General features: G+C 50.6%; 2 protein-coding genes across 6 annotated transcripts in view; both read right to left on the bottom strand.

The window, feature by feature from the left end:
* Positions 1–4: 4 nt before the first annotated feature.
* On the bottom strand, positions 5–20,109 carry LOC144469708 (uncharacterized). Of its 5 annotated transcripts, none has more exons than XR_013494035.1 (7): positions 19,703–20,109; positions 18,653–18,849; positions 16,745–17,325; positions 13,536–13,627; positions 13,415–13,450; positions 2,348–2,681; positions 5–2,284 (listed from the first exon to the last, which is right to left on the bottom strand). XR_013494035.1 is itself a non-coding variant. In XM_078180247.1 (4 exons), exons 1-3 carry the CDS (start codon positions 13,998–14,000, stop codon positions 2,649–2,651), a joined length of 534 nt encoding a protein of 177 aa, XP_078036373.1. In that variant the 5' UTR covers positions 14,001–14,320; the 3' UTR covers positions 5–2,284; positions 2,348–2,648. The 5 variants fall into 5 exon arrangements, 1 of the variants encoding a protein (XP_078036373.1); XR_013494037.1 differs by having other exon boundaries at positions 19,917–20,109; XR_013494036.1 differs by lacking the exon at positions 16,745–17,325.
* A 7,323-nt stretch (positions 20,110–27,432) lies between these two features.
* The window catches only part of LOC144469967 (uncharacterized), a 54,625-nt gene continuing 54,085 nt past the window's right edge, over positions 27,433–27,972 (bottom strand). The window contains exon 7 of the mRNA XM_078180720.1: positions 27,433–27,555. Coding sequence (XP_078036846.1) covers positions 27,433–27,555 — 123 coding nt within the window. The remainder of the gene's footprint in view (positions 27,556–27,972) is intronic.

The following is a 27,972-nucleotide window of genomic DNA, read 5'->3' as shown; positions in this document are numbered from 1 at the left end:
TCGGGAATCCCCGGAGCCGGGATGTTTGCGCTTTTTATTAATTCGTTCGCGCTGCTTTTCGAGCTGCCGCCGGTGCAATGATGCCACCCCTCTGCAAATCTGGTTGCGCGATATTTATTCTCCTCCTCTCTCTCTCTCTCTCTCTCGGTTGTACACCGCGGGCCTGTTTATGGAGCAAGATCGCCGCGACAGTTTGCAGCCGCTGTTTGACTGTTCTTCGCGAGTGTAATTGCAAGGAAACGCGACCAAATATTTGCGCGTACCTTCGAGGGTGGTTTTTAAAACTCTCGGTGAAATAAAGGATTCACGGAGACCGCGAAATTCATTGCGAAACGTGAAACTCGAAAGAAGGTGCTGACAGTTTCTGGTAGGTACTAAACCGTCACGTTTTTAACCGTGTTTGAAGACATCAACCGATAAGAACCAAAGAAATATTTGCACTCTTTTCAAAGGGGTTGTTTTAACCCGTGAATAAAATAAATAATTTACTAAGGATCTAGAATTAATCATAAATCGGGCATTTTTAAAAATAGTATTATGTGTTACTCGGGGTTTTTAAAAGCAGATTTTTTCCTAAACTAAAATTTTTCGTCGGTAATTAAAACAATCCGGAATCAAAAAATATTTCTGCTCCGGACGGGGGCTTTGCCGTGGAAAAGCAACAATTTTGAAAGAATGTAGGATTACGGAACACGAATCCACGTGGAGCGTGTGTGCCTCTAAAACCGAGGGTCCTACAACGCAAAACCAGAGACCGACCACCCCCATGGTGCAACCGCTGGCTGCATCCGGTGTGACCCAATTCGCCGAAAGTAGAACAACGAGAACGTAGAATCCCCTTTTCCGAGCGTATAGGAAAACACACTTTCCCCCCCGAAATTCCCGCGGTCTCGAGAACTATTCGGTCCGCGCCCGCCTGCGATCCGGGAGCAAAAAGCATTGTTTTATCGCGGAGCGTCAGGTTTCATATTTTTTCGATAGGGTGGAGAAGGTTGGCGAGAGAGAGAGGGGGGGAGGGAGTTCTCGTTCGAGCGATACGAGTGGCTCGAAAAGTTTATCAATCGATCCGGTTCGGGCGCGAGAACTTGGGAACGGGCGAGCACTAAAAGGCGGAGCTTATTTTCTTTTATTGGCCGGGGGAGTATAAATTCCTGGTCTCGCACACCGCGGGCTTCGACGGCGTCGATTACCGGATAGCTCGTTTCCCCCGCGAGCGACGTCTGCGTCGCGGAACGACTCGCGCGAGAGAGCATCACGCTCCTCCGCGATCCCGAGGACCCGAGAGACGCGCGCGTGGCCTCCGCCCAGCCCCGCGAGCGGGAGTCTCTCTCTCTCGCGCAGTTAAATTAGGTGAAATAGCTCCCCAGACGTCTCTTCGTTAGACTTCTCCGAGCGCCGTTATCCTCCGGCGTGATACGCGAGCTAAACTTCTCTCCGCCGGTGCTCTAGCCGGCTGTTGCCGTACGCTCGCGACGCCGAAATCGCTGGCTCTGTTCGATCCGTGCGGTTTCGGCCTTGACAGAGAGAGCCAGCCAGCCAGCCGACCGCTTTTCGGCGGGGCAAAGGTCAGGCCCGAGGACAGCAGAGTCGATGGGAACCCGAGGGGGGCGGGGCACGCGATCGATCAGCCGGCGCTGAGTCCATTAAGTATTCGCCCGGCTTTAATTACGAGAACAAAGTTTCCGCTCGATTGGAAAAGTTTCCGCGACGCCTGCATACTCGATCGGGAGGGGAGGACCCTGGCTGACCCCGCGGCGGGCCGCGATGCCCCGCCTCGGGCCCTCCACGGCTCCCTATCGTCGTGTAAAAATTCTCGGCGACCTGCCTGCCAACCGAGCCCCGCCGGCACGACGTATCCAAAGTATCCGAAGTTCGAGCTCGATTCACCCTTGGGAATCCCCGATCGGGATGGAGAATCTTCGGGAACCGTTCAAAGAGGGAGAGTCAAACGCTCGCGAGTCACCGATCAGCCCGTCGGCTGCCTAGTACCGTCGCGCTCCTGCTCCTCCTCTTCTGCGATCGTCTACGATCCTCTACGCTTCTCGAAACGCCCCCGCGAGAGAAGACGAGCCCTCGTCTCCCTCGATGCAATTAGAGAACGCTTTCCCTTCGGACGGGAACTTCTCCAATCGGCACGATCTTCTTGCCTCGAGTAACAAGTTCCGCGAAAAATCTCGCGAATTCGCTTGCGAAACTTTCTGTAATTACTCCTCTAAATACAGCGGCCGGGATCATTATTAGAGTAGGACACCGAGGCTCGCCGTGACCCGGATGACCCGTTGACCTAAAGTTCGTGTGCTTGATATTATTCCTTGATTAAATTCCTACGATAAATAAATAAACTTACCCTAATCGTCGCAATAGAACGTAATATTCCGCTTTGACGAGCCTCATATTACGTGCAAAGTAGAACGGATTCCACTGCTGCAACTAGTCGGAAGATCTACAGCTGGTCGGAAGTAATACGAGTGACTAAAACGGCGGCCGGTGGTATCATCCTAGACACGATCAACAGACGGCTTGTTATCTCAAAGTTTGATGCAGTAGTCAACGTCACCGTCTCAGTCAGCACTTAACCGCGCCTGTTATCCGTTTGCTGCGAGCACGAAGAAGCAGATGATAATCAACTGGCACCCCATTCGTCTTAATTAGCAGGTTATTCGACACCGGAATTCGCCATGCTAGAAACAAATAAAAAAATGTATAACCACCACAATTCTCGGCAAATGTGCGAATAAATTGATACACTGTGTTTAAATTAACATGGTGAAGGAAGGCGAATGCAGGGTCATGTCAACTCACAATGAAGTCTGCGAGGCGATTCGTCGCTCGCGGGTTAAAATAACCCTGTACCCGAGGGTTAACTAACTCCGCGACCGACTAAACGAGTAAACAAATGAACAGAGCGCCCCGTTCCGACGGGTTCGATTTCCGGCGAGATCCTCGGGCTGGTCAGCTGGCTGGAAAAAGCTGACGCGGTCGATCGGCGATATTGCGTTTGGAGCGTCGCCTATCGTCCCCGGACGAGAGGAAACGCCTCGTGGTCCCTGTGTATCCCCCCAGCATCCGAGTATCTCCCGGATCTACGTTTGTATCTACTGGATCGGCGTGGCGCTTATCGGGCGAATAAGAGATCGGGTGTCGAATTCGTCGGAGCAGTCGGCGCGAGGGAGGAATCGGCGCAGGGGGCGCGGTCGAGTTTCCGCGTGATGGAACGAAGAGGGGGGGGGGGGGGCCGTAATCCTTTTGTAAGACGGTCGTGAGGTCGGCGAGCAACGCTTATCGCGATAAATAAAGCCAGCTCTCGCTGTCCCGGCGGGTAGCGCGCGCGCGTTCGGTCGTTAGGGTGGTTCCCGGCGTATCGTTAACGGGAGCGAGCACGGGCAAGAAGGAAGAGGACTCGTAAAAGCTCTTTGAGGTCGCGCCCGATAGTACGCGCGGCGGCTAAGTGCTCGCCGCGGCCCCGAAGATTCGGCTCGTCGGCTTAATAAGCTCTCCCGAAACGCCGTGGAAATTTGTTGCCCCCCGTGCGACCTGTACACGGGGCGGCCCGTGCGCCGCCCTCTCGCCCTCTGCCCCCCTCGACCTCGCCGAGCGACTAATCCGGATCCGCACCCCCTAGACGGGAATTCCCACGCGGGATGCGCGCCGTTGCGGTTCCATTGCCGGCGAGCGCAACTCGGAAACCGAGGATCCAACAGATTCCCATCGAGTACCTCCTTCCCCTGGACCCCGCGGACCCCCGCAGGAAACCCATCGGATCGGCACGGAAACTTTCGCCCGCCGATGTCGTATCTCCCATCGCCGAGATCTGGCTAATTTGCTCCTGCCTTCCACTTAACCTTGAACTCTCAACGCCCCGCTATGCCCTCGGAACACCCGAAAGCGGCGTGAAACCAGCTAACTATTATTAACAAACGATGCGAATAGAAACGAATGGCACCACGGTGAGACCGAAACGTTAACTAGGCCAGGCGCGCCAATTACTGTGCCCGTTAAAGCGTCCGCCGAAGTTTCGAAATTAAATATTTTATTTTGTTTAAGGAAAATTATTGGTAGAGCTGGAAGCACTGTAATTGGTACACCTATCCTACCCGTATATTTCTTCCTTAATTTTCCACGAGACGAATTTCATATTTTCCGAAAATTTGTCTCGCGATTTTTCAAGAGAGCGCTTTCGAAGTTCAAAGAGACGGTCGAATCGAGGTTTATAAAATATTAATGTTGCTCGTTTCTAGTCGTGCTTCCACCGGCTATTTGCCGTTTTCTTTGAGACCTCGCCGTCGCGCATCCAGCCACCGCGCATTGTGCTCCGATGCTTCTTGTTATTGGCGATTCCTTGTGTTTGTTCCTCCACTGTTTATTAGGTCGAAACGTTCGGGGGAGGGACATAGAAAATCGGAAGCCGGCCTATGCATCTGGGTCAACGACAAGAGAAATAACGGAATACTACCTCAGCGGAGGGAAGCTTCTCGAACGAACGGTCGCAAACATTTTCAGATCGAATCGTTCGTTCCCGGACCGACTATTAATATTTCATGCGGCTCCCGCGAAAGTAAAATTTCACTGCAATCTCCCGGCGACTGTGCGACGGGGCAGCAGGACCTTTCGCAGAAGTGTCCTCGGAATAAACCCCCGACCGACTATTTGTGTTCCCGGTAATTAGGTGCGCCGGATGCTCCCTTTTAAGTCCCTCCCGCGCGTTCCAGGCTCTCTCGCATGTTGGCGATTCTCTCCCGGGCTTTCTCTCTCTTTTTTTATATACGCATGCAGATTTCTCGTTGGCGCGCTCCTCGAATATTTAAGGCAACGGGGATATCTCTTTGTTGGCGAACGGCGAACGGGCTTTCAGACGCGCGTCCGACAACGAATTGTCATCGAGGCTCGTTGTAAAACCGCTTCTTTCAATCGGCCGCTCGTCATCAGACGGGAGGAGCCGCCGGGAACATTTGTATGCGGTTCTATTGATGCCTCGGCAAAAACACACACACAGAGCACAATTAAACTCGCCGCGGTCTTGCGCTTCCATTCCAACGCATTAAATTCATCGCGACCGAGGAAAACGAACCCCTTCTCTCTCTCTCTCTCTCTCTCTCTATCCTCCTCTTTTCCCCTCTCTGTTTAACTCCTGGTCTTTTGTGAGCCGCGCCAAGACAATTTTATTTCCCCGGAATGTGATCCTGCGCGGTCTATTCATCACCGTTTGCCCCGGCCCTTTACAGCGTGATAATTTTGTTGCGACCGCTCGAGGAAGATGGAGTGGCGCCAGGACAAAGACCGTTTTCTTTAACTGTCCGGCGAACGGAATCCGGCCATTTTTATCAGCGTAATACACATATTTATAAGGCGCCCCGAGACAAAAAAAAACCGTGCCCACCCATTTAACCGGGGGACATATTTATAATTTATTCACCGTACTGTCGGACGCCGTTCGCGATATGCTAATTACCCCGTTCGCAACGTCGACCACCGACCCACGGAAGTGACTATTTTTAATACGTCGGGATCGGCTGCCTTTCGCAATGGATATAAACGGCGTCATCGCTTGGTGTCTGTTTTTCTGAATTAACGATAAGCTCTTGTCGCGCGTTACAAGCGGCCGACGTTCGCTGATTAAAGAACGATTGAATTTATTTCGTATCTGCGGACTTTTTGTCGCAATGCGGTGTCGACGTGATCGATACAAATGTTTTTTTCTATCGAAGCCTAAATTGATCGTAAAAATGATAATTGAACGAATTATCACCTGCGATATGCGTGACACGATACCTTAAACCCGACGAGTTACATGAAATATTTACGACTCGAAATGCCGTATGGAAATTGAATACGTTTAACCACTTCGGTACGGCGCGCATCGGCCACGAAATTGTGCCCACAGCCGGCACTCACCATTCGCATGCTACTTCGTGCATCGACAGTGAATCCGTCTTGCTCTTTTACAGATCTTTGACGAGAAAAGCTTATTTATGTGTATTTCTGGACGTAAACACTGCAATTGTAGAGATAAGGCAAAAGTTCTTGGCAGTCGACTATAGTCGATGCTCGGCCGTGTGCGTTCATATCACGGCCGTCGACTATAGTCGACACTCGGCTGTGCGTGTTCATCTGTGGCCGTCGACTATAGTCGACGCTCGTACCGAAGTGGTTAAGAGAACGAAGTTGGAAATGAGCTTCGTTTGTTAAACGTTCAAACAAAGGAGGCCCTTTCGTCTAATTCGCTAACACTTTAACAACTTCGACAAAACTCTGGCTCGAACAATTCTCGAAACTGAAGACAGCCCGGCTCGCTATTATAGGTCGACGAGCGTTGCAGCTCCGTGCTCTCGGAAAAGACCGGAGCGGTGGGTTGTCTAGTCCGAAATTGTATGTACCAACACTGCGGACGCTAATTAATTGAAGCCTTCGTGCCGACGCTAATTAATTGAAGTCCAGATTGACCCGTTTCACGTCTGAAAATGATAAAAATGATGAAAACAATTTCCCCGTCGGAACTGATCGAATAAATCATATTATTGAAGCGGATAGAGTAACAAAAACTGTGCGAATAAATTGCAGAAATTACCGAGTTTATGGATGTATTAAAAAAACAATGTTCACCGCGCGAAGGTAAGAAGCAAATGAATAACGATAATGATTTCATGGGACGGCAGTGTTACGCTCTAGGCAAAAAAAAAACAAGATCGACGCAGTAACCTGTCGCGCGAGAGTGCCCACAGAAAGTCAGGTGAGCTCGTGTCTGCCGCGGAAGGTCTCGCAGGTGGGGCCCGGTGGTCGCGACTCGAGGATGGTCCCAACGGTCGCGCGCGCGCGCGGGCGCAGGGCCCGGCGGGCCTCGACGACGGCGACTCGACGAGCCGTGACGGAGGCTTCCGTTCGCACGGCCCGTAGAAGCACCTCGCAATAAAAGCGTTTCACTCCGGGAAAGACGCGGCGAGAAGAGGGGCCTCCGACCGACGCGGCGCGTGGGAGGCTACCGGACGCCGCGATTGCCCTCGCCGGGGCCCCTGATACGGATCTGCGGGGTCCGCGCGAGATCGACCGCCGCCCCTGGGAATCTAAGAAGACGGTGCCCCTCGACGCTTAGTCGACGCCGACGTCGTTTCGAGGAGTAGGAGGAGGAGGAGGGGAAAAGTCGAGTATCGGTTGATAGACGGAAGAGGCGCAGCTGCCGGTGACTCGTTTCGAGTGCGTCTCTCTCCCTCGAGCATTCAACGAGGTCTCGATGTTGCGAGCCACCGTACACAAAGCAGACACCGTGCCGTCGTGTCCCACACCTGTCCAAAATATAAACTGGCGCAGCGAAGATCGAACCCGGGGGTTGCGAACTCTTCTCCGACAAGCTTGTTTCCAAGCCTTGCTTTGTCTCGGCTGTCCTTTTATTTGATTAATTCGTACGTGGCGTCGTTTATCGCGATCGGCTGCGAAATCGTCGGGGTTAATGTTGCAGAAGGAACCGGGGTTCCGTTGAAAGATTTAGGGGGATGTTAACCGGACGCTGATTAAACGTGACGCCGCGATAACGCTAATTCGTCGCCGGTTTTCTCCGACCCCGCCCGTTAATAACGCAGGAAACGCGGAAGCCCTGGAGAGAGAGAGAGTTGAATCATTAAACGGCGGCTAAACAGAAGACAGTTCTCTCTTCTTCAATTACTCGCGGTTTAGCTCGGTCGGCGGAATAAGCAGCAGCACCGTTAAACCATCAGCCGCAAGAAATATCACCGAATTAATATCGATTCAAGAAATTCTATGGGAACATCCGAGGAGTACACTCCTCTCGCTCGTTGACGGTGCCCCGGGAATAAATGTTCCGAGAAGCGCAATCGGTGGAACGTATTAACGATGGTAATCGTTTTATTCATGTATACGTGTAGGATACCTTTGTTACGACGAGAGACGAGATTTTGTACAGCCGTCACGCGAATGCAATAAAACTGTGCGTGCGACGATACTGTACAGAAAGCGAGAAGAAGAGGGAGAATTCACCCACCAGTGCAGCTTACATAATAAATAAATAAATAAATGAATAAATGAATAAATAAATATATAATATAAAATAGTAGTTGTAATAAATATGCATAGAAGATATAATAATTATTCATATTATATATAGAAAAATAAGCGTACTAGATATATCTAATAAGCAAAATAAATATATCTGCTACATAAATTAATAATAATTGTGCAAGAATGCAACGTCGATCGAGGGTCATACCAACGGCAAAGAAATGACTCAGAAATTTATGCCGAGCATCTACGAGCGTTCGACCTATTCGCAAACGGGATCCATTTCGTCGGCGCGCAGGCGAACCATTTTCGCGTACGAATGGCGGGGGGATCGAGCAGTCGGCTAGGACTCGCGGCTTGGTCCAGTTAAAGGATTAACGGCGCTGGTAAATCTTGGCTGTTATCGCTGCTGGAAGACTAGGGTGGGTCCATTCGCCGTGTTTATGGACACGGGTCGCGGCATCGGCGCGTTAAGGCGTCGTTATGCGGCCGGGTCGGGACACCGGGAAACAACCACTCAAGAAGAAAGTAGGGTTATCGCTAATTCCGAAGAGGCACCGTAAAACTCTTAACGTTCCATTTAAGAATTCATAGGGTTGTCTGGCGAAGTTGAGAGAGGCTCGCTCCTTTAACCCTTTCGGGACGAATGTCGACCGTCGGGGACTAACAAAAAGTTGCAAGGGCGCGGCAGACCGAAGCGTTCGCGCGCCCTTTAATATCGCGTAACTTCTTCGAGTGACTTGAATAAATAGAATCCAAAAATTTGGGTCGAATGTCTGGAGTTAATAAAAAAACAATAACTGGGTTTCAATCATCGAAACGAATAAAACGCAATAACTGTATTAAATAACTGAAATCGATAAAATACCTTTGCTAAATGACCTAAATGAATCAAATGCAATATCTTTGCCAAATAATTGAAACAAATAAAACCATGATATCTTCGCCAAGTGACCGAAATAAATAAAATGCAATTATTTTACTAAATAAATAAAAAGCCGATAACAGGACCGAACGACGTTCGAAATTTTGTTCAAATATAGAACGAAGCTTGTGATCTTCGACCGGTGTCCGAGGGGCATATGTAACGTAACAAGCGTTAATGATATCCGGACGGGTCAAGGCTGAAGCCAAGAAACGTCCATCGCCCTAATTTTCCTCGGCCTTCGTTCCAAGTTTTCCCACAATCGGGGAACGAACACGGGAACGCAAGAAGCATGAAGGAGAAAGGGTTCCTCCGTGCGCATCGGTCAGGCGATTCGGAAGTTTCGGCGGCCCGGAGAGCGTAGGTTTAAAGCCGGTGTTTCTCCTCTTTCCGGCCGTTTCGTCTCGCTCGACTCGGCTCGGCGAGCAGGTCGCGGGCGTGTGGGCCGAGAGGGCAGTTTCGCCGGCATTTAATCGAGCCAACGGTTTTCCAGGCTTGCACTGGTGGCCGTGTTTCCTGTGCGCTAACGGTCGCCCGACGGACGCGTGCCGGACGACAGGTGTGCGTTCGCGCGGCTTCCGAGCGCCGAAGCGCGACGAACCAACGACATCCCCGGCCCTTATCGCGACATCGAACAATTCCAACGTTGGGAAGGCTAACAGAAGAATCGTTGAAAGTTGCGCAAATAAAGCTACCCTGTACGATTACTAATGAAACTAATCGAGACTAATGCAACGAGTCGGTATATCGTCACTTCAACCCCTTGCAATTTATTTTAGGGTCGCAGCGATTGGAATTAATCTGCACCATCGTACGCCTATATGTTCTTCAATGACTGTATAGAATGTAATATTGAAACAGAATACTAATTCGATTTAAAGGAAATTAATATCTAGAGCAAGGGGTTGAAACCTTAAAGCTAAAATAATGCTAGCCACGGATCGCTGCGTCGCCAGGCCACTGTGCGTCCGTTACAGGTCCGTTTGTCAAGGGTGTGGATCTCCGTCACGGTTCCCTTCGAATTCCTGCAACGCGAACCCCTCTCGCACAGGGGTGATTTTTATCGCGCGATCTCGCGCAAGAACCCCGTAGAGGAAGCGTCGCCGTTCGCGAAAACTCGGCCGTGAGTTTCACGGTTTATTGAAAACCCGGCCCCGCGATCTCTATCGCTCCCGGCCGGTGTTCCGGCCGTCGGGAGTTTAGGCGACCGGTCCCGGCCGCTGCCCTCCCTCTCCCATCGGCCTCGGGAGCTGGATCAATTTATCGGATTTCCTCGCGACGACCTCTCTCCGGCGTCGGGGGGCCGGATATAAATCGATTTGCTCGATTATCGTAACGGCCAGCTGACTTTAATGGCTCGCTAAACGCTTCCGCTTGTCGCCGGGTACTTACTCGCCGCGGTTACCCGCTCCCTGAAGAAACGAGCGCGTCGCGGAACCACGAGGAGATGAGAGAGCCTCGCGCGGATCGTTTAATGCCTTTTTTTCGCCGTACACTGATGCTCGATACGATCTCCGGATATGGGTCTCCCGGCTGTTAGCTTCCCCTCGATCGCCGGTCTTGGGACTCACACGGGCGGCGATCGACGAACATCGCTCGCGTCTCGCTTTTTGCAATGGTGAATGTGTTATAACATTCAGATATAAGTCTCACGATCACCTATGGAAAAATAGAATTTTATTGTTCAGATAAATGAACACCGTCTTCTTGGACTATTGTTGATTTTTAAAAGAGATCAAGACCAGTAAAGGTAAAGGGACTTCCATCCTGCTTTTGTGAATACGTGCATCTCGCGAGCTTATCGTCAAAGATCCCACGAAGCTTCCAAGAAAATTATACAATTGTTTGGACGACCGTTTCGAGCAGAGATCGTCATCGCGGACGCCGTCGAACCCCGCGGAATATCCGCCTAGAACAAAGAGACACAGAGGACAGGTCGCCGCGGTTACCGCCGATGAGCGGGCAAGAAGCCGAGGAAGCGTTCGCCGTGTAAAACGCGTGTCGCCAGCCGGTGCGTTATTTACGAGGGTCGTCGCTTTGTTCGCGGTTCTTGCCGGCCTCCGCTCTGCTCGGCTCGGCTTGGCGCGGCGAGGGACGCTCGGTGCAACCCCCGTCGCGGCTAACGAGCGTGACCGCGCGGCCACGCATCGTTCTCCCGGTTTTTCCACCTGTCCTCGGCGAGAGAACCGGTGGATGAAAGTCTCCTCTAACCAGCCGGAAGAAGTAACGAGCGGAAGAGAGAGAAGAAAATTGGCGAGATGCGGAGGCGGGGGGCGCGAGGTTCGAGAGGTCGCCGCGCGCGCGATTCCTTGTCGGCCGTTTCGCGCGGCTCGCGAACGGTGTGTGCTCGACCGGTTCCCTCTCTTCCAGGAAAGCCCGAAGAAAGACGCTGCTCGGCATCGGAAAAAGATGCTCGGGAGAGACGAGTAGCACCACCGTGGAGTATAGCGGGTCTCTCTGCGATCTTCGCTCGGCTTCTTCGTCGTTAGATTAGACGCGAGGCGAACCGGCGACGAGCGTCCGTTGAACTCTGCCCGAACGAGGCCGACCTCTCCGCGTTGCAACGGCTACCGCGAGCAAATCGAAATAATCGAGGATCGATTTTCTGTTCGAACGCGTGATATTTTTATACCGTTCAGTATTTCAATCGCATTTCATATTTCGTCGTGAAACACAATTCGCTAATTAACACAGTTCCATTTAATTCCTTTCTCTCGTTCCGCGTTGCTTTTTCTTAAACGAGGTAAGCGATTGTGTCCGACGAAAGAAGCAGCGTTCTCATCACATCTTTGTTACTATCGCAGCGCGAGGTCTTTGCGTTTCCAAGCATAATAATGCAGAGCAAATTTACTCGCAATCTCTGCTATTTCAGCCGACGTATGATTTCAATTAAAAGCGACCAATATAAGTCTTGTCTCTTTCGGTCTGTTTCGTCAATACGGAATTATTCGAATAAAATATTCGACCAAAAGAAATTCGTTCGGAAAATTATATTAGAGAAATATTTATTCGATACAATCCGAATAATGCCGAATTCTGCTTTCATCTGTCTTCCTTCTCTTTATCAGCGTCTTCTCTTTCTCTTTCTCTCTCTCTCTCTGTCTCTCCTCGTCTTGCTTGCCAAGCTGACAAAACCAAAGCCCTCGGGGCAGGATCTTCGATACATGGAGAGCCCTTTATTTCGGATCGGATCGGATCGGATCGAGCCGGATCGGACACGAGGCGACGGTATGGTCCGCACTATATTGGACCGGGCTTGCCGCGCGCGTGATGCATCGTCCCTATGAATCACGCGATCCCACGTATACAGACAGAGACCCGGTGGAAAAAGAGAATCCTGCCGTTCTCCCCTCTCCCACCGGTGAACACAACAGGTACCTCCCATTGTGCAACTGTTTCCCCGTGATTACGAGCAATTTCACCGTATAATGAATCGCGAGCAGTGAACCGGAGAGAGAGCAGCCGGCTTTGTCGTCGACGTTGCGTTTTCTGGGTCAAGACGTTTCCTTAATCCCCCCCGCCGTAAACCGGTGGATATGAATTTATTAGAAGGCTGGTGGCCTGGGTCGGCTGTGCCGGACAGTCCGCTCCCCCTCGGGTTACCCACGGACCACCCTCGGACCACCGAACAGTGCGATATTTCGACAACTTGGCAGGATTTAATTCCGAGATAGAATTGCGCCTTCAAAAATGTCCCCCACTTTATTTTATTTATATTGTATTTTATTGGTTGATATACAACGTAATCATTTCCAACGTGACACGGAAATTATAAGTAAAATATATATAGAAAAGCTATGTTGAAAATTATATTAAATTAATATTCCAAGTAACTATATTCTTGCTAATAAAAAATGATAAAGAAATAATTATGGAGAATCAAGTTTCCCTGGATTATCGAAATATCACACTGTACAGCGTCGAGACACGGTCGGCTTCTTGCCGCCGGCAAAGAGATGTATCGCGGTTTGTAATTGTCCCCGATCCCCACGGAGCTTCCCTACGAGATCGATGAACGCGTCTCCGCTCTTATCTCCGGCTCTTTCTCTCGTTTAGCAGAGGCGTCTTCCTCTGCGTCGGCTAGAGGATACTCCGTCTTCTTGCTTGCGGTTTTTCCACGAGACGAGCGGGAATCATCGAGGCGCCGCGACTCCGCTCGCTCGCGCGATCCACGGCCGCGTTCCGCAGTTCTACGGCTTCCTTCTTGTCCTTGGCCGCTCGTGGTGGCCGTCGAAGGGCCGAAGGGTTTCGAAAAAACTGGGCGAACACGACGGAGAAGCCTCGCGGGATCCGCGGATCGGGTTCCGAAAATATTTCGAATCGTTAACGGTGCCTTCGAATGTAATTTTAGTTGAAGAAATAATTAATTTTAATTAAAGATTATGCAAGGTAGGAGCAACGAAGCAGCGAGTTATTTTTGACAGTGATAATTTCACGCCAGACTATTCTACATATATATATTTCATGCAAATATTATATTACCTTTTTAATCTCCATTTTTCCATGTTTCGTTACGATCTAAAAAAAAAAAGAAAATGATCGTGTTTAGGAGTGCTGCGAAAACCGTGTTCGAAAAATAATAATTATATAAAAAAATCCTTACAGGCTGGGAGCGGTAACATTCTCGTGGAGGGGTCCGCCGTCCGAGCGTTAATCCACAAAATGTGTTCCTTGGCCTGACCGGCGCACTCGGGTCTGGAACAAACAATAGATGAATAGTAAATTCCGAGACAAAGAGAGCTCGAAGCTGCCGCCGCCGCGGCTGCAACCCGGATCCGTCATCCCACGCGTCCAGAGGAACGATCCCGAAGTGGTAGCTTCCTTGACACCGGCATGGCACTCCCAGCCAGGATAAAGAATCGTCTGAAGGTGGCTGGGGCTGGGCTGGCTGGCTGGCTGGCTGGCCCGCGGACGTTTTCTCGTTTGTTCGGTATTCTTCAACGACTCGCTCCAAGGAAGAAGCGGCGATACTCCGAACGGCACTTAGCGAAGGCATCGGCGGAACATCGATTTTCGATTCGAGACCGAACTTTATACTTCCCTCGGCCAGAACCACCGGCGAAGACATTTTTTCCGTGCAGCAGCAGCAGCAGCACCAGCGGCGGGGCCACTTCACTTCGATAGGCTGCCGGTCGCCTCGAGAACGTCCGCGTTAATCTTCGTTCTCCGCCAGTTTCTCCCTTGATGCTTCTTTTCGAAAACCATTCTTTCCAACCTTGATCGCCGGCCGATGCATTGCCGGAAACACGTGTGCCGAGGATCATCCTATCGCTCTCACCTATATTTATGTCCCTGTCACCCAATTTCTGCGACCACATCTCTGATCACAGACCATACACCATTTACTGCAAATTGCAATACCGTTTTTAAACGGCATTAATGTGTTATCAGTTCCATTCGAAGGGGTTGTGCAATTTGCAGCGTTTATAAAAATGTTATTTAACGGTTGCCCGTGCGCTCGATGATTTTCCAGTGTAAAAGGGGCCCGGTGGGTGCAGATGATCGATCGGCGGTCGCCTGGAGCAGTCCCGCGGGATCGCGTTTCCAGAGTGAGAGAGAGAGAGAGAGTCTCGCGCCGCGGAATTTTTATTCGCCGTTTAGTTTTAATCAAAACTCGAGGCGGACGTCGCGATCCGCTCGCGGCTCTCTTCAACGATCTCTCTCTTCCTCTCGGTTCCCTTCTCCTTCTCCCTCTCTCTCTCTCTCTCTCGTCCCTCCATGCCGCCGGTATCTGGTGGGACGAGAGACGGGACGCGACGCGAAAGAACGCCCCGGCGAAATGAGAATAGGAAAACGAGAGACACCCGGGCCCTGTTCTGTCCGAGGTAATTGGAAAAGTACCGGGGGAAAATAAAAAATTCAGTATTCCGCGTGTAAGGCGAGCCCGGAGGAGGAGGGCGGACGGGCGGAGGGGGGCGAAGAGGGGCGGCCGGCGGAGCCGAGAACGGGGGGCGACCGGAACATCGCGGAACTCTAATCTTTCAGCAAGATTTTCAGCAGGGCGGGCTCTCTCGCGTGACTGCAATGCCCTACGTGGCCGCGCGCCGCCGCCGGAATATGTTAATCCGCGGTGTCAGCCGCACAACGGAACCACCCACGGAACGTTCCCGACTTCTGTCTAGCCGCGATCCTCCGCGATGCCTAATCAGCCCTTCGGCTTCCTTCATCTTTTCCGCCTCGCGCAACCGAACTCGCGCGGAAACTTGCATACCACCACCGCGGGAACCGCCGTTTTATTGGAAACGCGCCGCGAACGAAAATTTTCTTTCGCTGACTAAGAGCTGCGACAACGTTACTCGGGGTCGCCCGGATTCCCCGGATTCGAGGGAACGCGCGCGGAGACAGCGCGACAATGACGGATCTCGGATCCTTTCTTGTCGCGTCTCCAGTTTCTCGGACTCGGTGAATTAATTTGTTTCTTCGTTGTAGCCGTATATCCTTTAAACGTTCCAAAATACCGGACAGAAATCTACCGGCTGATTAACGAAAGAAATGTGATCGGTCGTAGCCAGGCTGCGGATTTTGAAGATGAAAATTGTTCCATGTTTTTCTCTATCTTTTATCTACGAAATTGTAGGAAAATATGGATGAATACGGAGCTGCGACCACGCGGGCAGAATTTATAAAAAAACGTCGCGTTGCTTTCGCCGCGTTAACATAATTAAAGGAACGAATACTATACTTATTTAACTCTCGCGCTTTGTATAATCAACTAGCCTGTAATTATAAAAGATCCGCGACCTAGCGCGACGACACTTCGTCGAACACGGCGGGGAGCGTGTTAACCGGTGCAACGATTTCCATACAAAGACCAGGGGACACGTGTTACTTTTATAAAATTGTAGATCGCGTTAATATTTCAACTGGAATCTGGCGCATAAAATAAGACACACGCGGGATGTTAAAAGTTTTGTTAGAAAACGACCGAGATTAATCCGACACGTCGAGCGTGTCCCTGTTTCGAAAGGCCGACGGAACACACCGGTTTTCGCCTCCGTGCGTGCTCGGTTGTCGCGACGCTAATAAACTGCTTAGCAGAAGCGCTATTAACTCCGTCGCGATCCATGTTCGCGCGGAGGGGGGCGCCGGGGGGTCACCCCGCGATTTTTTCAGTCGCTTTTACGCTCCGCGAAATTTATTTTGTAGCAATTGGAGCACCGGGAAAATTTCATTTCGCCGACTAAGAGATTCATTCTGCTCAGACCACGGCGCTAGGGGGGTCTTTATGCGCTTATAGCAAACGCTGTTATACGCGGTCCGTCGAAATAAAGGCGGAAAAAGCTGGCTTTTCTTTGGCCACTGAAAACGTTCATTAAAATAAATAGCGGGCTCGCGAATTGAATTTCCAGAAAGATCCACGGTCTAATTAGAAGTGTAGAGAGCACACGGTGTGGGTGCTGCCCCCCCTCCGTCGGTTGTGTCTCGCGGGAACGTCGTCGCGGTCATTCGATCTCGAACGCCCGTCGGAAGGAAAATTAGGGTGGAAGAAAGTCTTCTGTATAGTATAGTTTCGTCCTAGCCGAGGAGACTTACGTCGGCCCCCGTTCGAGCGCGCCAATCCGCCGGCAATTAAGGGGATTTAATTACACGAGCGGAACGATTCTCTCCGCTGGTTCGGAGTCGGATTCCCGTCGGCGTGCAAGCAAACGCCGTTCGCGTGCCGTTAAACTCGACGCGGAGTAGGAGACGTCGTCGCGACAACGAACGAATTCGGCCAGCCAAATGATACACGCCCCGTCGTCCCGTACGCGAAAAAGGGTTTCGCGATCCGCGGACGCGATCGCAATTAATGATAATAAATACGTAAATAACCTCGGCTCGGGGCAACGGAAAACTCTTTTGTGCAACAGGAATTTCAATTTCGAATCAACGACCAATTATATCCGACTGTTTCCTTTGATGCTGTCGCTCGCTGCTCTCCCGAATGCTTTCTTCTTTCTTGCCGCTCCTTGGTTCTTCTTCTTTTGCTGCAAACCCGGGCGCGCGCCGACTGATCAAACAGGCGCCCTCTCTCCTCTCCTCTCGTCGTTATCAGTCTAGACTGCAGATGTTTATGCATTTATAGCGTCCCCCTAACCGGAACAACGCGAAACAAGGATCCCAATAAAGCTCGACACTGCGCGCATCATCCCGGTTGCGGGCGTCGCGAAAGACCCTTCCGCGGAAAGAGGATCAACCTTCCTTTCTCATTGATTACCGGCCGCTTTTCAACATCGAGCATCCTCCGCGCCGCTTTCTCGGCAATATTTTCGAGCGCGGCGGTCCTCCGGGGAACGTCTTGCAAACGACCGACACTTTACGACGATATTTCCTCCGATGCATTAAGTCAAGCACGGGTGGTCTAATTTTAGGCACGGAAAGCTGCCGTCGTACCCGGCAAGTCCGAGCTTCTTCTGTGAAAAAGACATTTAAATGAAGACCCATCAGAGATCATTTTACTGTGTTAATATTAGAACACCTGATATTATTAAAACGTTTCCATGAGAAATTTTTAGATGTCGTATCGGAGCAAATATAATAGAATACATGCTCCGAGTATTTCGTATCGAGCTTCCATAAACCCGATCCTATTATTGTCATAAAACAATGTGCATTAGTTGCGTTCAGGACTCGGTAGATTTAGCGTTAATAAAGCAGTTATTCGATCGAAATCCAGCCTCGTAAATCAGTGTCCGCAATTAGCGCGGGCCGAAGGGAGCATCGCCGATCGAGCAAGGCCCCCGGCATGGTTGCACGCGCGGTGTCGGATGACTGCCGCGGAGACATCCGTCGGCGACGAGGAACAATGGAATTCTTCGGAGTTCGACGCACCGGCGTCAATTTATTCCTCGCACGGCGTTAATTTTCCGAAGAAGGGACCGAAGTTCGCGATCGCACGGAGACGGGCGTTTTCAGGCAGAGTTCTGCCGTCGGGGCGGCGTCGGTTTCTCGCGCGGATAACGCGCTCGATACCGAGAGACGGTCGTCTCGCGACGCGCGAGAAGAAAAGAGCTTCGCGCGGCGCGTCTCCGCCGCGTAGACGGATTCAACCGTTTCCGCTCGAACGATCCGCTCGAATATTAATCGCACCGGTGGCTCGAAGGAGACAGTTTCGGTGTGCTCCTCCTCCGATTGTTTCCCGAGACCGGTTACCGAAAGCTCTCCCCCGTCCGTTCCGGAAGACACCGCCGCAGCGGCGGAACGCGCGCGGGATCCGCTTCCAAGCGGCGACGAACGAAACACGACGCGGCGAAGCTCGGCTCTCGCGCGTTACCGGAGTTAGTTTCAGCCGGCTGAACCACGCTCGTTAGCATGTCATTTTTATTCATCGGGCCTCGGAGAGGAGCCTGTAAGACAGCCGAATCGATACCTGGATCCGAGAACCGAGGCCCGTAGGCGCGACCACGCGCCTGCGTCCGTCCTCCGCCGCTTATCCGCTCTCTGCCCGTCTACTTCGCCCGCCTTCTACTCGACCGACTCCACGGCTGAAAAGCCCCGAAAACGATCCCCGAAACTTTCGTCCAAAGTCGGCTGAACGCGCTCCAACGGATCTCTCCCGCCGATCCCTCTCTCTCTCTCTCTCTCTCTCTCTCTCTCTCTCTCGATCTCCGACGGTACCTGAACGGGGAGATCCGAGGAACCTACCGGCGCTCGATCTTCGCTCCCACGTCCTCCAATTATCTTTGGACTCTTCCAACTAGATTAGGCCGGCTTAGGTAGAACTATCGTTCTACTTCTCACCTTCTTCTGGCTTTCTGCTAGCTTCCTAGACCGGTCTCCGATTCCTATCTTTCGACTTATCCAGAACCGGCACTGTTCGAATCACTTTCCTTGCGATGAAGATCGTCGATGCTCCGTGTCTCGCTTGATTTTCGAGACGATTCTCCCCGAGTCGATCATTGAAATTCTTAGCGAAACTGTACACGTGCTTATTCCTCCTGAAAAATTGAAGCGAGAAACGGGAATGAATTATTTCTGAGATTCGAGTGTTCTAGATTCTAGATAATCATGATTATCGTCTCCGGAGGCTCTTCGCTTTCAAAGCAATTTTCCCCCCAAGTAAATCGTCGAAACTTATAAAAGAAACGCACACGAGCGTAATCTCCGTTGAAAACTGAACCGTGCAATAAATTTGTTTCATAGAACGTCTCTCGTTTTCGAGAAAATCCAAGCACGAAGATCGACCGCTCCGCCTGTGCATGGCAGATTCTCTCCTGGCGCTTGAGATTGAAATTTTCTTGAAGTCTGAGCCGGCCGCAAGAAAATTGTTTAGCACTTTTTCTCGTCGTTGTTGCGCTAAGATATTCTTCGCGTGGATCCCTTTCGAAATCTCTGAAAGTCGCGGGGCTGGCCGAAGCACAGATTCGAAGCGTTAGAAATCGCGGCGACCCGAAGGTCGTTAGAAATTTATCAGGTGACCGGAAGAGGGCGAACAACAGAAGTCCCGCAGCTTTTTGAAGCTTTTGCCGGCGGCTCGGGACCCATTAAACCGCACTCGGCGAGCTAAATTAATTACGTAATCCTTTAAAGTAAATAGGAAGAGGGTCAACGCGGAACAAGAGAGGAAAAATTCGCCCGAGCATCGGGGAAAAACGCGGAGAGGATAAGCCGCCTACGCGGTGCATGGGGAACATCTAATCGCGGCTTTGGTTGTGTTTTCCGGGACAGTGTTGTTATTTCGAACGATATCGGGGGCGTTTATCAAATCCTCTGCATTCGAACCGGTTTCCGGGCGGCGCGTTTGTTTTATCGGGACGAGCAGCCCGTGGAAGACGATTTTATTTATTTTACCTGCCGCCTCATCCACCGGTTTCTATCGTTTTCCTGGCTTGTCGCGGCCGCGCGTCTCTCCTCTTTCTTCCTCTCGGACGACTTCATCCGTCGAGTTTCGTACGCGGACTGGTTTTTCCCCGAGCTCTGGATCCGCGCCAAAACTTCTCTTTCTCTATCTCTCTCTCTTTCTCTCTCTCTCGCTGGCTCTACCGCTCTCGACGTACGTGCTCACCTGCCGCGCGCGGAAACGGATCCATTCGACCGAAACATTTAGTCAATTTCGGGCTGTGTAACAACGTTTCGGAGCACCTCGCCGTTTACGTGTCCTGACCACCACCAAGTTCACAGGATTCGCCGGGTCATTAACTATCCAAAGATTCCACCTGATCGTCAAAGATCCGGACCGTGTCGCTGCAGCCGAACGCCTCCTCTGTTTTAGACCGATTGAGACGGAGACGTCAGATTCCCTGTCGGAAATAAAAATCAACTAAAATTCATGTTTATGCAATTTGTTTTATATAAACGACACAGAAACCTCCAATCTAGCAATTATATATTTTGCACCGCTCTTACCAATTTTGATTACAACTGAATCTCTATAGTCCGGTGACAAGTGCGATACAAATGACCTGACCGCGGATCCTTATGCATTTATGATACACGCAACAGAGGTGCATACTGATGAAAACAAATCGTATCATTATTCCATGTTCCCAGGAGGGGAGTTTCGAGTCGATGAAAGAAATCGTTCCCTCCTACAGATATTTCGAGAGTGATTAACGACAACGAGAATTTGCATGCAGATCGGCGGCGATGATTTTCGCGCGACGACTGTTTTCTAATTCCATTCCGAGTAGAGTATGTGGGACGAGGATTAACCTCCTCTCGGCCTGAACGACTTCGAAACGGATGATGCTCGAAGACACGAGAGGAAATCGATAGAAGAGCCGCGCCGAGAATCCCTTCTTTCTTCGCGCCACGCAGCTCTCAAAGGTCGGACGACATTGTTCCAGTAGAAGGAAGATACGTGTTTCCCACAAAGGCACCGAAGATACACAGGGCCGAAAAGCGACACCGTGTTAGACCCTTTCGCCAGCCACGATGAAAGAAGATTCATACTGGAAGTCTCTCTTTCTCTAAACCAGTGCCGATAGGATGATTGTTTTAGGGACACAAGAGGGAGAGCGTGGTCGAGACATTTCTCTTCGAAGACAATTCTCCTAATGGTCGTAGAACGTCGATAAAAGAATCGCTTGTTAAATCGCTGATATCTCTGTGCATTTATGACGCGTGCAGATTTCTTAAAGCCAAATGGATTGTTACGAGTAATCAGCTAATTGACGACGGAAACTCCGGACTTTGAAGAAGAGTACGTGTTTCGCATTGTTCGCCGATTTTAAGCATCCACGATGAAAAAGGAACGGGCGCAATTTCATACATTAGAAATGTTAAGATAATTGAAGAATTAATCTGTTACACGTCACAAGGAAATGGCAATTTTATATCTTATAATAAATATATTTATTTAAAGTAATTCTAGAACAAATATCGACAAAACTATACTTATTGCGATCGATAAAGGACATAACAAAATTGATCCTCAAAATAAATTGACGCAGCTAAGTGGTTGAGATAAAAGGACGAAAGAAAAATGAGGTGTCCTAATTTGTCAAAAATTTGAATTTGTTTTATCCTCGTTATCCAATTTCAAAGTTAACAGGAATGAAAAAGGGGAGCACTCGAACGGCGGTGATTGAAAATGTTAGCTTTTCGGGGCGAGCCGTTTGAGCTAGGAAAATGCGAGAGCGACCCTTCCGTAGACAATCGTCTTCGTCGTCGCGGTCAAGCGTTTCCCGTGGTCGGAAAAAGGGGGTGCGGCGTTCCTTATGCACGGACGATCCGAAATTGGCCGCAATCTTTGCGCCGCTCACGGACAATTACCGACGAGATTGCCTTCCTCTACCCCGTCGGGAAGCGAGAGCCTCGCCCCGTTCGTTCCGTCGCCGTCGGAGCGTCGCGACGCTCCGACGTCGTTGAACAAAAGGCGCACACCGGCCATCGCAAAGATTGATCCGGCCCCCGTAAATATTTGACATTTAATAGCGGATCCGAAGCGACGGGTCTGAATAAAGAATCGCGGGTCCTCCGTCCACGCGACGGTTTAAATAGTTAACGAGCCGGTTACTGTTTAGCCGGGCCGATTTCCGTGTCCGATTCCTAGATGTTTTATAGAGCCGGGCGAAAATACTGTGTGCGGGATCGTTGTTGCCCGACGCATACCGACCCCGTTATGGGAATACGTAATCACCTGGACAATTATTACCCGCGCCTAGACGTTAGTGGCCCATATTACCTCTTTTGATCAGATTTACGCGAGCCACTGAATCACACTAATTACCTATCACTTAATTAACCGGAGGTATCCTGTGGATTAATGCGCCCGTAAGCCGACACCCGGCCGCCATTAAACAAATGGAATGCCATGGGTGTCAGGCGGCAGTCAAACGGCAACGGGCACTGTCTTTTACGCCGCGAGAAACCGCTGTGATTTCTCCTGCACGCGAATAATCATTAACGTTGATTATTTTTTATTAAAAATTTTTAAACTGTTTAAGCATTAACCAGTGTCAGTTAAGAGTTACATGGTCACGGTTACGACTAGGTTTTCTCAACGAATTATCCCCTAGACAACGGTTAAAAGGTTGTCTTCGGAAACGACTATTTTTCTCATTTTTCCATTAAAACTGAATTAACTTCGGACGAAAAATAATTCTTGCCTCAAAGACTGGCTGTCGCCAGGACAGAGCGCGCGTCGACATTTTCGACGAAATATTTGCCGCCGAAAAATATTTACCGGGAAACAATTTGCGAAGGAGTTTTCGCAAGTTCCGCGTCATTGTGGAAGGAAGCCGGGCGCTCAAAGGATTTTTTAAGAGACCGGAAATGATGGTAATCCGTCGGGGGCAAGGTCCGGCGAGTACGCGGCGAGAGAGGCCGCGCTGGAAGAGAACCTTCTATCCGAGATCTTCAAGTGGCATTTTTCCACCCCCCCCCCCCTCCCCTTCCCCTCTTTTTCGTTATTTTCGCAAGTTTCCGGGTGCGCGCGCTCGAGCCTCGGCCACACCGGGATGCTCGCTTTTCCTTCACTCGAGACTCCATGGTTTTTAAACCAGAACCTTTTGGCCGTAGCTGACGCGAACGCGAAAACTGCCCGAACAAATCCTGGAAAAAACGTGGAAAAACTCAGGGGGGTGGGGCGGCTGGTCGAATAACGTCGTTGTCGTTCGCGCGCACGTCGGCCGGGGCGATACAAACGCACGCACACACACGGTTCGGGGGGCAAGCTTTAACGAGTGATGTTAGCGCGGTGTAATTGGATAACGCGACTCCGTATAGATGCCGCGGCCAGTGAATATTTAATCATGCGAAGCCCGCTGGCCCGATCTGACAGTGACGCGCGATACCTTTTTAGACGTGTTTGTAAACAGCGACGCTGCGCGAACAGCGCCGTCGGATATGTGACGCGTCGCAAATCCCCGCGTGCTGCGTGGAAAATGCTGAACATCCCCCCTCCTTCCTTCTCTTTTTTTCACGGCTTCGCGACTTTAAGCCCCTTGCACTGTTGATCTCTTTCACGGCTGGCTTGATTAGCAGGTCTTTTGTTAATAAATTTTTAGACCGGCGAGACGATTTATATCTGTTGCAAGCGAACACGATTTATATTTTAATCCGAAACACCACCCTTTTTATTTGAATATTTCATCGTTCCTATTTTACTACTACCCTTTATTAAATACATAGATATTATTATTATTATTATTACTATTACTATGATTATCATTATTCCTGTAATTGCGATATTAATAACACCGTGTCATTTCACCCGTTCGCCGGGTCGAACCGAAAACAGAAATTCACGTTAGAGTGACACTTGTTTCGAGAATAATGGATTAGCTATGGATTTCGGAGCTCGTGTCAATCATACAGCGACGGTCTTTGCATACTTCACCTTCGGAAATATGGACAGCTGCAGCGGGAACTTCTCGTAAACTGAGAGATGTGTTTGGTAATTAACCGTCCGCAATCGGTGGCATTCTAATTATGAAACACTATTTCTGACCTACGGTATTTCTATTCTATGCGAGCGCGTATATCGCGTTCCGTGGAGATATATTAATCGTTAAGATGACTAGGAATATTTATAAAGACGTCAAAGGAGTTGAAATACAAATGGTTGATGGAATAATTTCGGCGCGAAGAATCTCTAATTCCTAGTGGATGAGGAGAGTCTGTTTACAGTGCAAAGGGTTAAGGAGACAACGAGGCGACGCTTGAACGCCATAGGTTGATCGAACAGGTGAAAAGGGGAGGAATGATCGTGGCTATCGGAGTCGAGTAGCTTAGGGGTCCGTAGGGTGCACCACTTAGGCGGCAAGGGCTCGATTCGAGTCATGAAAAATTCCTGACGGCGGCACAGAGGCCGAGGGTGGCATCGACGACGAGGCTCTAGGCCGATTCTAGGCCACTCTCGTTCGAGTCTCTCTCTTTCTCTCCGCGTGAGAATTTGACCCGGTTCTCGAGAAGTCGAGTCAAGTCGAGTCGGGTGGCGGGTCTGCAGCATCCGGCGATCACCGATTACAATTCGCCGCGTCCGCCTCTTTGCTCGGCCGATTCCTCTCCCCCTCTCTCCCTCTTTCTCGTCGTTGAGCATCTGAGCCGTTGGAAAGTTCCGGCTTCGACTGTCGTCGTTGCCGTCGTCTCGACGACGCTGCCGGTTTCGCCGGGGTCTCTGCGCGTCGTCGACCGAGGTCTTTAACCTTCGCGAAACAACTCGCCGCCGCGGAGATACGAGCGGAATAAAACGATGCATGGCCGTGCGGGAGCGAGATCGAGCTCGACCGTCTGTGCTCGCGACCACGATCCGCTAGGGAAATAAGGAAAAGGAATGCGCGGAACAAACAGAAACGCGATACAAACATAAATAGAGACGCGACGCGGTGCCGGACGCGGAGAGTAGAGACGAGGACGACGGAATCCGGCGGTGTCGCCGCTGAAAGCATCTTGGACCTTGTCGGCCCCGGCAAATTTTTCCTACTCCTCTTCTCCCGGCGCGCATTGTTTTTTTCACCGCCGTTCGACCGGAGGCGAAACAAAAGTATCCGCCTCGGCATGTGTATCTCGATCTCAGGAAGCGAACGCGTGTGCTCGCAGACGACGACGTCCTGAGTCGAGTTGCCGACGACATTCCCTGACGACGGCCGCCGCGCGTCCCTCGCGAGACGACGCGACGACGCGCCTCGCACACAGCGTCTCCACTCGGGCTGATTAATTCGACGCCGGCCGCCGGCTAATGAAAATATTATCCGCGAGCATATTTGAGCGAGACCCGCGAGACTCGTGAACGTTCATTGGCAGAGACACGCTCGGACGCCGCGTAATTAGGTCCGGCCGCGCCGGATACGATGGGTTAACATACGACCCGCGATTATTAAATGGGAATTACCGGCGGCACCGACATTAATGCGGTGCCGAGTATTATCGCGTGACGACCCTATACGGCTTACACCGTAATTCCGTGTCTCCCGCAGCGCCACTGATTTTACGGACAACAACGATCGCGGCGACGCGCGCGACGCGGCCTATTTGCGCCGTTTAGCCGGCCAAAAGTCGATTTTCGTCGAAACTAGTCGCGGATAAAACGAGCCGCCGCTGCTCTACCCTTTAACTGACTTTCCCTTCAGCATATAGCCAGTTGGCTTGCAAAGTGATATTTGATATGAAAAATTGGGAATTTTAGATTCGATGAAAGTTCAAACACGCCAGTGTCTTATTTTTAATCCATTAATTCGAGCAAAGAAAGAACGAACCTGCTATTCAGTTTCTCTCTCTCTCTCTCTCTCTCGCTTGCAATTAATGCGAATAATTTGTATTTTCCATGAAACTCCGCGGTCTATGCACGTCGAATATACAAAAGACGAGACGAAGGATTTGAAACGCGGATTTTCGTACGCGAAATCTGAGTTTAAACGTGGATGAATGGCATCGCCTAGAAAGAAATATACATTCGTACGAAAAAGTCTGGCTCGGTTGAAATCACAATGGAAATGGAGACACCGCTCTCGCCATCGGGAAAAATCCGTCGTATAAGCCTGCGTGTGATTAAACGAGACTTATTTGTTCATAGTTATTGGATTGTCGCCAACGGAATTTCTATCCTCTTTGCCAGCTATCTACGAGCTTCTCGACGAGATGTACGTTTTATAAGCCGAAATTAGTTTTACAATGAATCAATATTTTTCCCAAGGCAGAACACCGCGACTAAATTGGTAGATACATTTTCGACGGCGTCTAAATGAGAAAAACGTTTTCGTCCGGCTAAATCCGTCGAATATCCCGGGGTGGTGCGCGACAATGCCACCGACCTCCCTTAACGATATCAGAGAGCCAGAGTATCTGCTGGTGGCGCATGCCCGATCAGCAATCGGCACAGCTCGAAACAGCCGCCGATTCCGATCGATTTCCTATCGGATGGACACTTAGCCTCTGCCGCGCGGCGCGGCGCGGCACGGCGCGCGGCCCGACCGGCCTCGAAATTAATTAACGATAAGATTAATTGGTCCGAGCCCCGCGTTCCGGCTGCTAGTATCTATCGCGGAACGAAACGAGCTGCGCTCGGACGACAGCCCCGCCCCCCGCGCGACCCGAGACCCTCGCTCCGCCGCCGCTGCGATTTTCCCTCTTCTCGCTTCCGCTATCTTCTGTTCCCGTGTCGTCTTCCTCGCGTTTCTCGTTAACCGACGCGAAAACAAAGTCCTCCGAGGAAACGCCGGGGAAAACGGTGAAAAGACCGGGCATCGGCCGAGTGCCGTCGGTTCGCCTTCTTTGTCCTCTCGGTCTCTCGCTCTCTCCGCTGCCCGTGACACTTTCGCGATCAGAAAATAGAGACGATCGATACGCACCCCTGTGCTCTGGAAACCGCGGGGGTCACTCGGGGGGAGCAACCTTTCGATCCATCCCCCAGAACGGCGACTCCAAATGCCGGCCATTCTTCCAACGGCTTCGCCGCTGCTTTTTTTCTTTCCCCCGTTTTCCTCGCGCTTTTCTTTCCCTCTGCCGCGGTATTTCCGATTTTCCGGAATTTTTCGATTCGATACCGAAACTGTCAATTCTAATCGTTTATTAAATTATATTTCAAATATATATACCCCGTCTTTCGAACGGCTCCACGACCCTTCTCCGAAATCGATCCGAGATATCTCGAACCGTTTGAAAATTTCAGCAAACTCGACGAATCCTTTCCCTCGAAAATAGGATAGCTTTTCGAGACGTTGCATCGACTACAGTTTCCGTCGCAGACGTCGACACACGTTCGGGTCTCGTTTTTTAAGTTGCTGGCTGGATAATCACGTGCCTCGAAAGTGAAAGGCGCTGCCATGTGGCTCTCAGCTGTGCATTTTAGAATTCGCGCAGATGGCACACGCCCGGTAAACTGCGCGTACCTTCGGAAATGCTCGCGCGTTCGGACAAAGTGGGAACCGCGGGACCAAGAGGAACACGGATACCACTTACATGTGATGAAACTTTCAAGTCTCGCGCGAGATCCGAGCGTTGTCATCGTGGAAGAACTCCGTAGAAGTATTTAAAGCACTTTTCATCCGGCGCTCGCGGCTGCTTCCGGGGGGGCCTCTGAAAAATCGGACGATGCTTTAGACGATTGTACGAGCGACAAACGAGAGAGAAATGATCGCTTACCTTTTGGTTTTCGACTGCGGATCTCGAATCTGTTGGCCTCGACCCTTTCCGGCCCTGCGATCGAACCTTTTGGACAACCGATCGAAACGAACGGTTGATTTCGCTAATTTGACGCACACCTGTAAACAAAATGTCTACGTCGAATACAAAACAGCGAGAACGTTTAAGCAATTTGAAAGTATTATCGCGGCACACATTACTCATTCACAGTGTAGTTCGCGACTCAGCTGCCGCCGTGCGTGCATTATGCATCAAACTCAGCCGCGGCGAAGGGGTTACTTATTGTTACTGCATGTTTGCAACACGTCGAGAGGGGCCGGGCTCTGGTCGCATACGGGTGCCAACGACCGACATTCGAAATTAATTTTTATTACCGGCGGAGTGCAGATTTTGCGATAGAGATATTAAAACCATTTACGGACTTCCCCTGTATTTCCTGATTAAATATTAGTACAACAATTAAATATAAAAGGTTTAATATAAAATTGTAATGAACACTCGGCCACCTTACGAAACAGAATAACTATTCTAAAAGT

The sequence above is a fragment of the Augochlora pura genome, chromosome 5 (genome assembly GCF_028453695.1).
Source record: "Augochlora pura isolate Apur16 chromosome 5, APUR_v2.2.1, whole genome shotgun sequence".
Classification (NCBI taxonomy): Eukaryota; Metazoa; Arthropoda; class Insecta; order Hymenoptera; family Halictidae; genus Augochlora; species Augochlora pura.
This window is presented reverse-complemented; position numbering and strand designations above follow the sequence as displayed.

Coding starts and splice junctions, on each gene's coding strand:
- LOC144469708 (XM_078180247.1), bottom strand. CDS start 14,000: ATGTCTTCGCCGGTGGTTCTGGCCGAGGGAAGTATAAAGTTCGGTCTC. Junction 13,451..13,535: donor AATGTTACCGCTCCCAGCCT/GTAAGGATTTTT, acceptor TTTTTTTTTTAG/ATCGTAACGAAACATGGAAA. Junction 2,682..13,414: donor GAAAAATGGAGATTAAAAAG/GTAATATAATAT, acceptor ATTTGTTTCTAG/CATGGCGAATTCCGGTGTCG.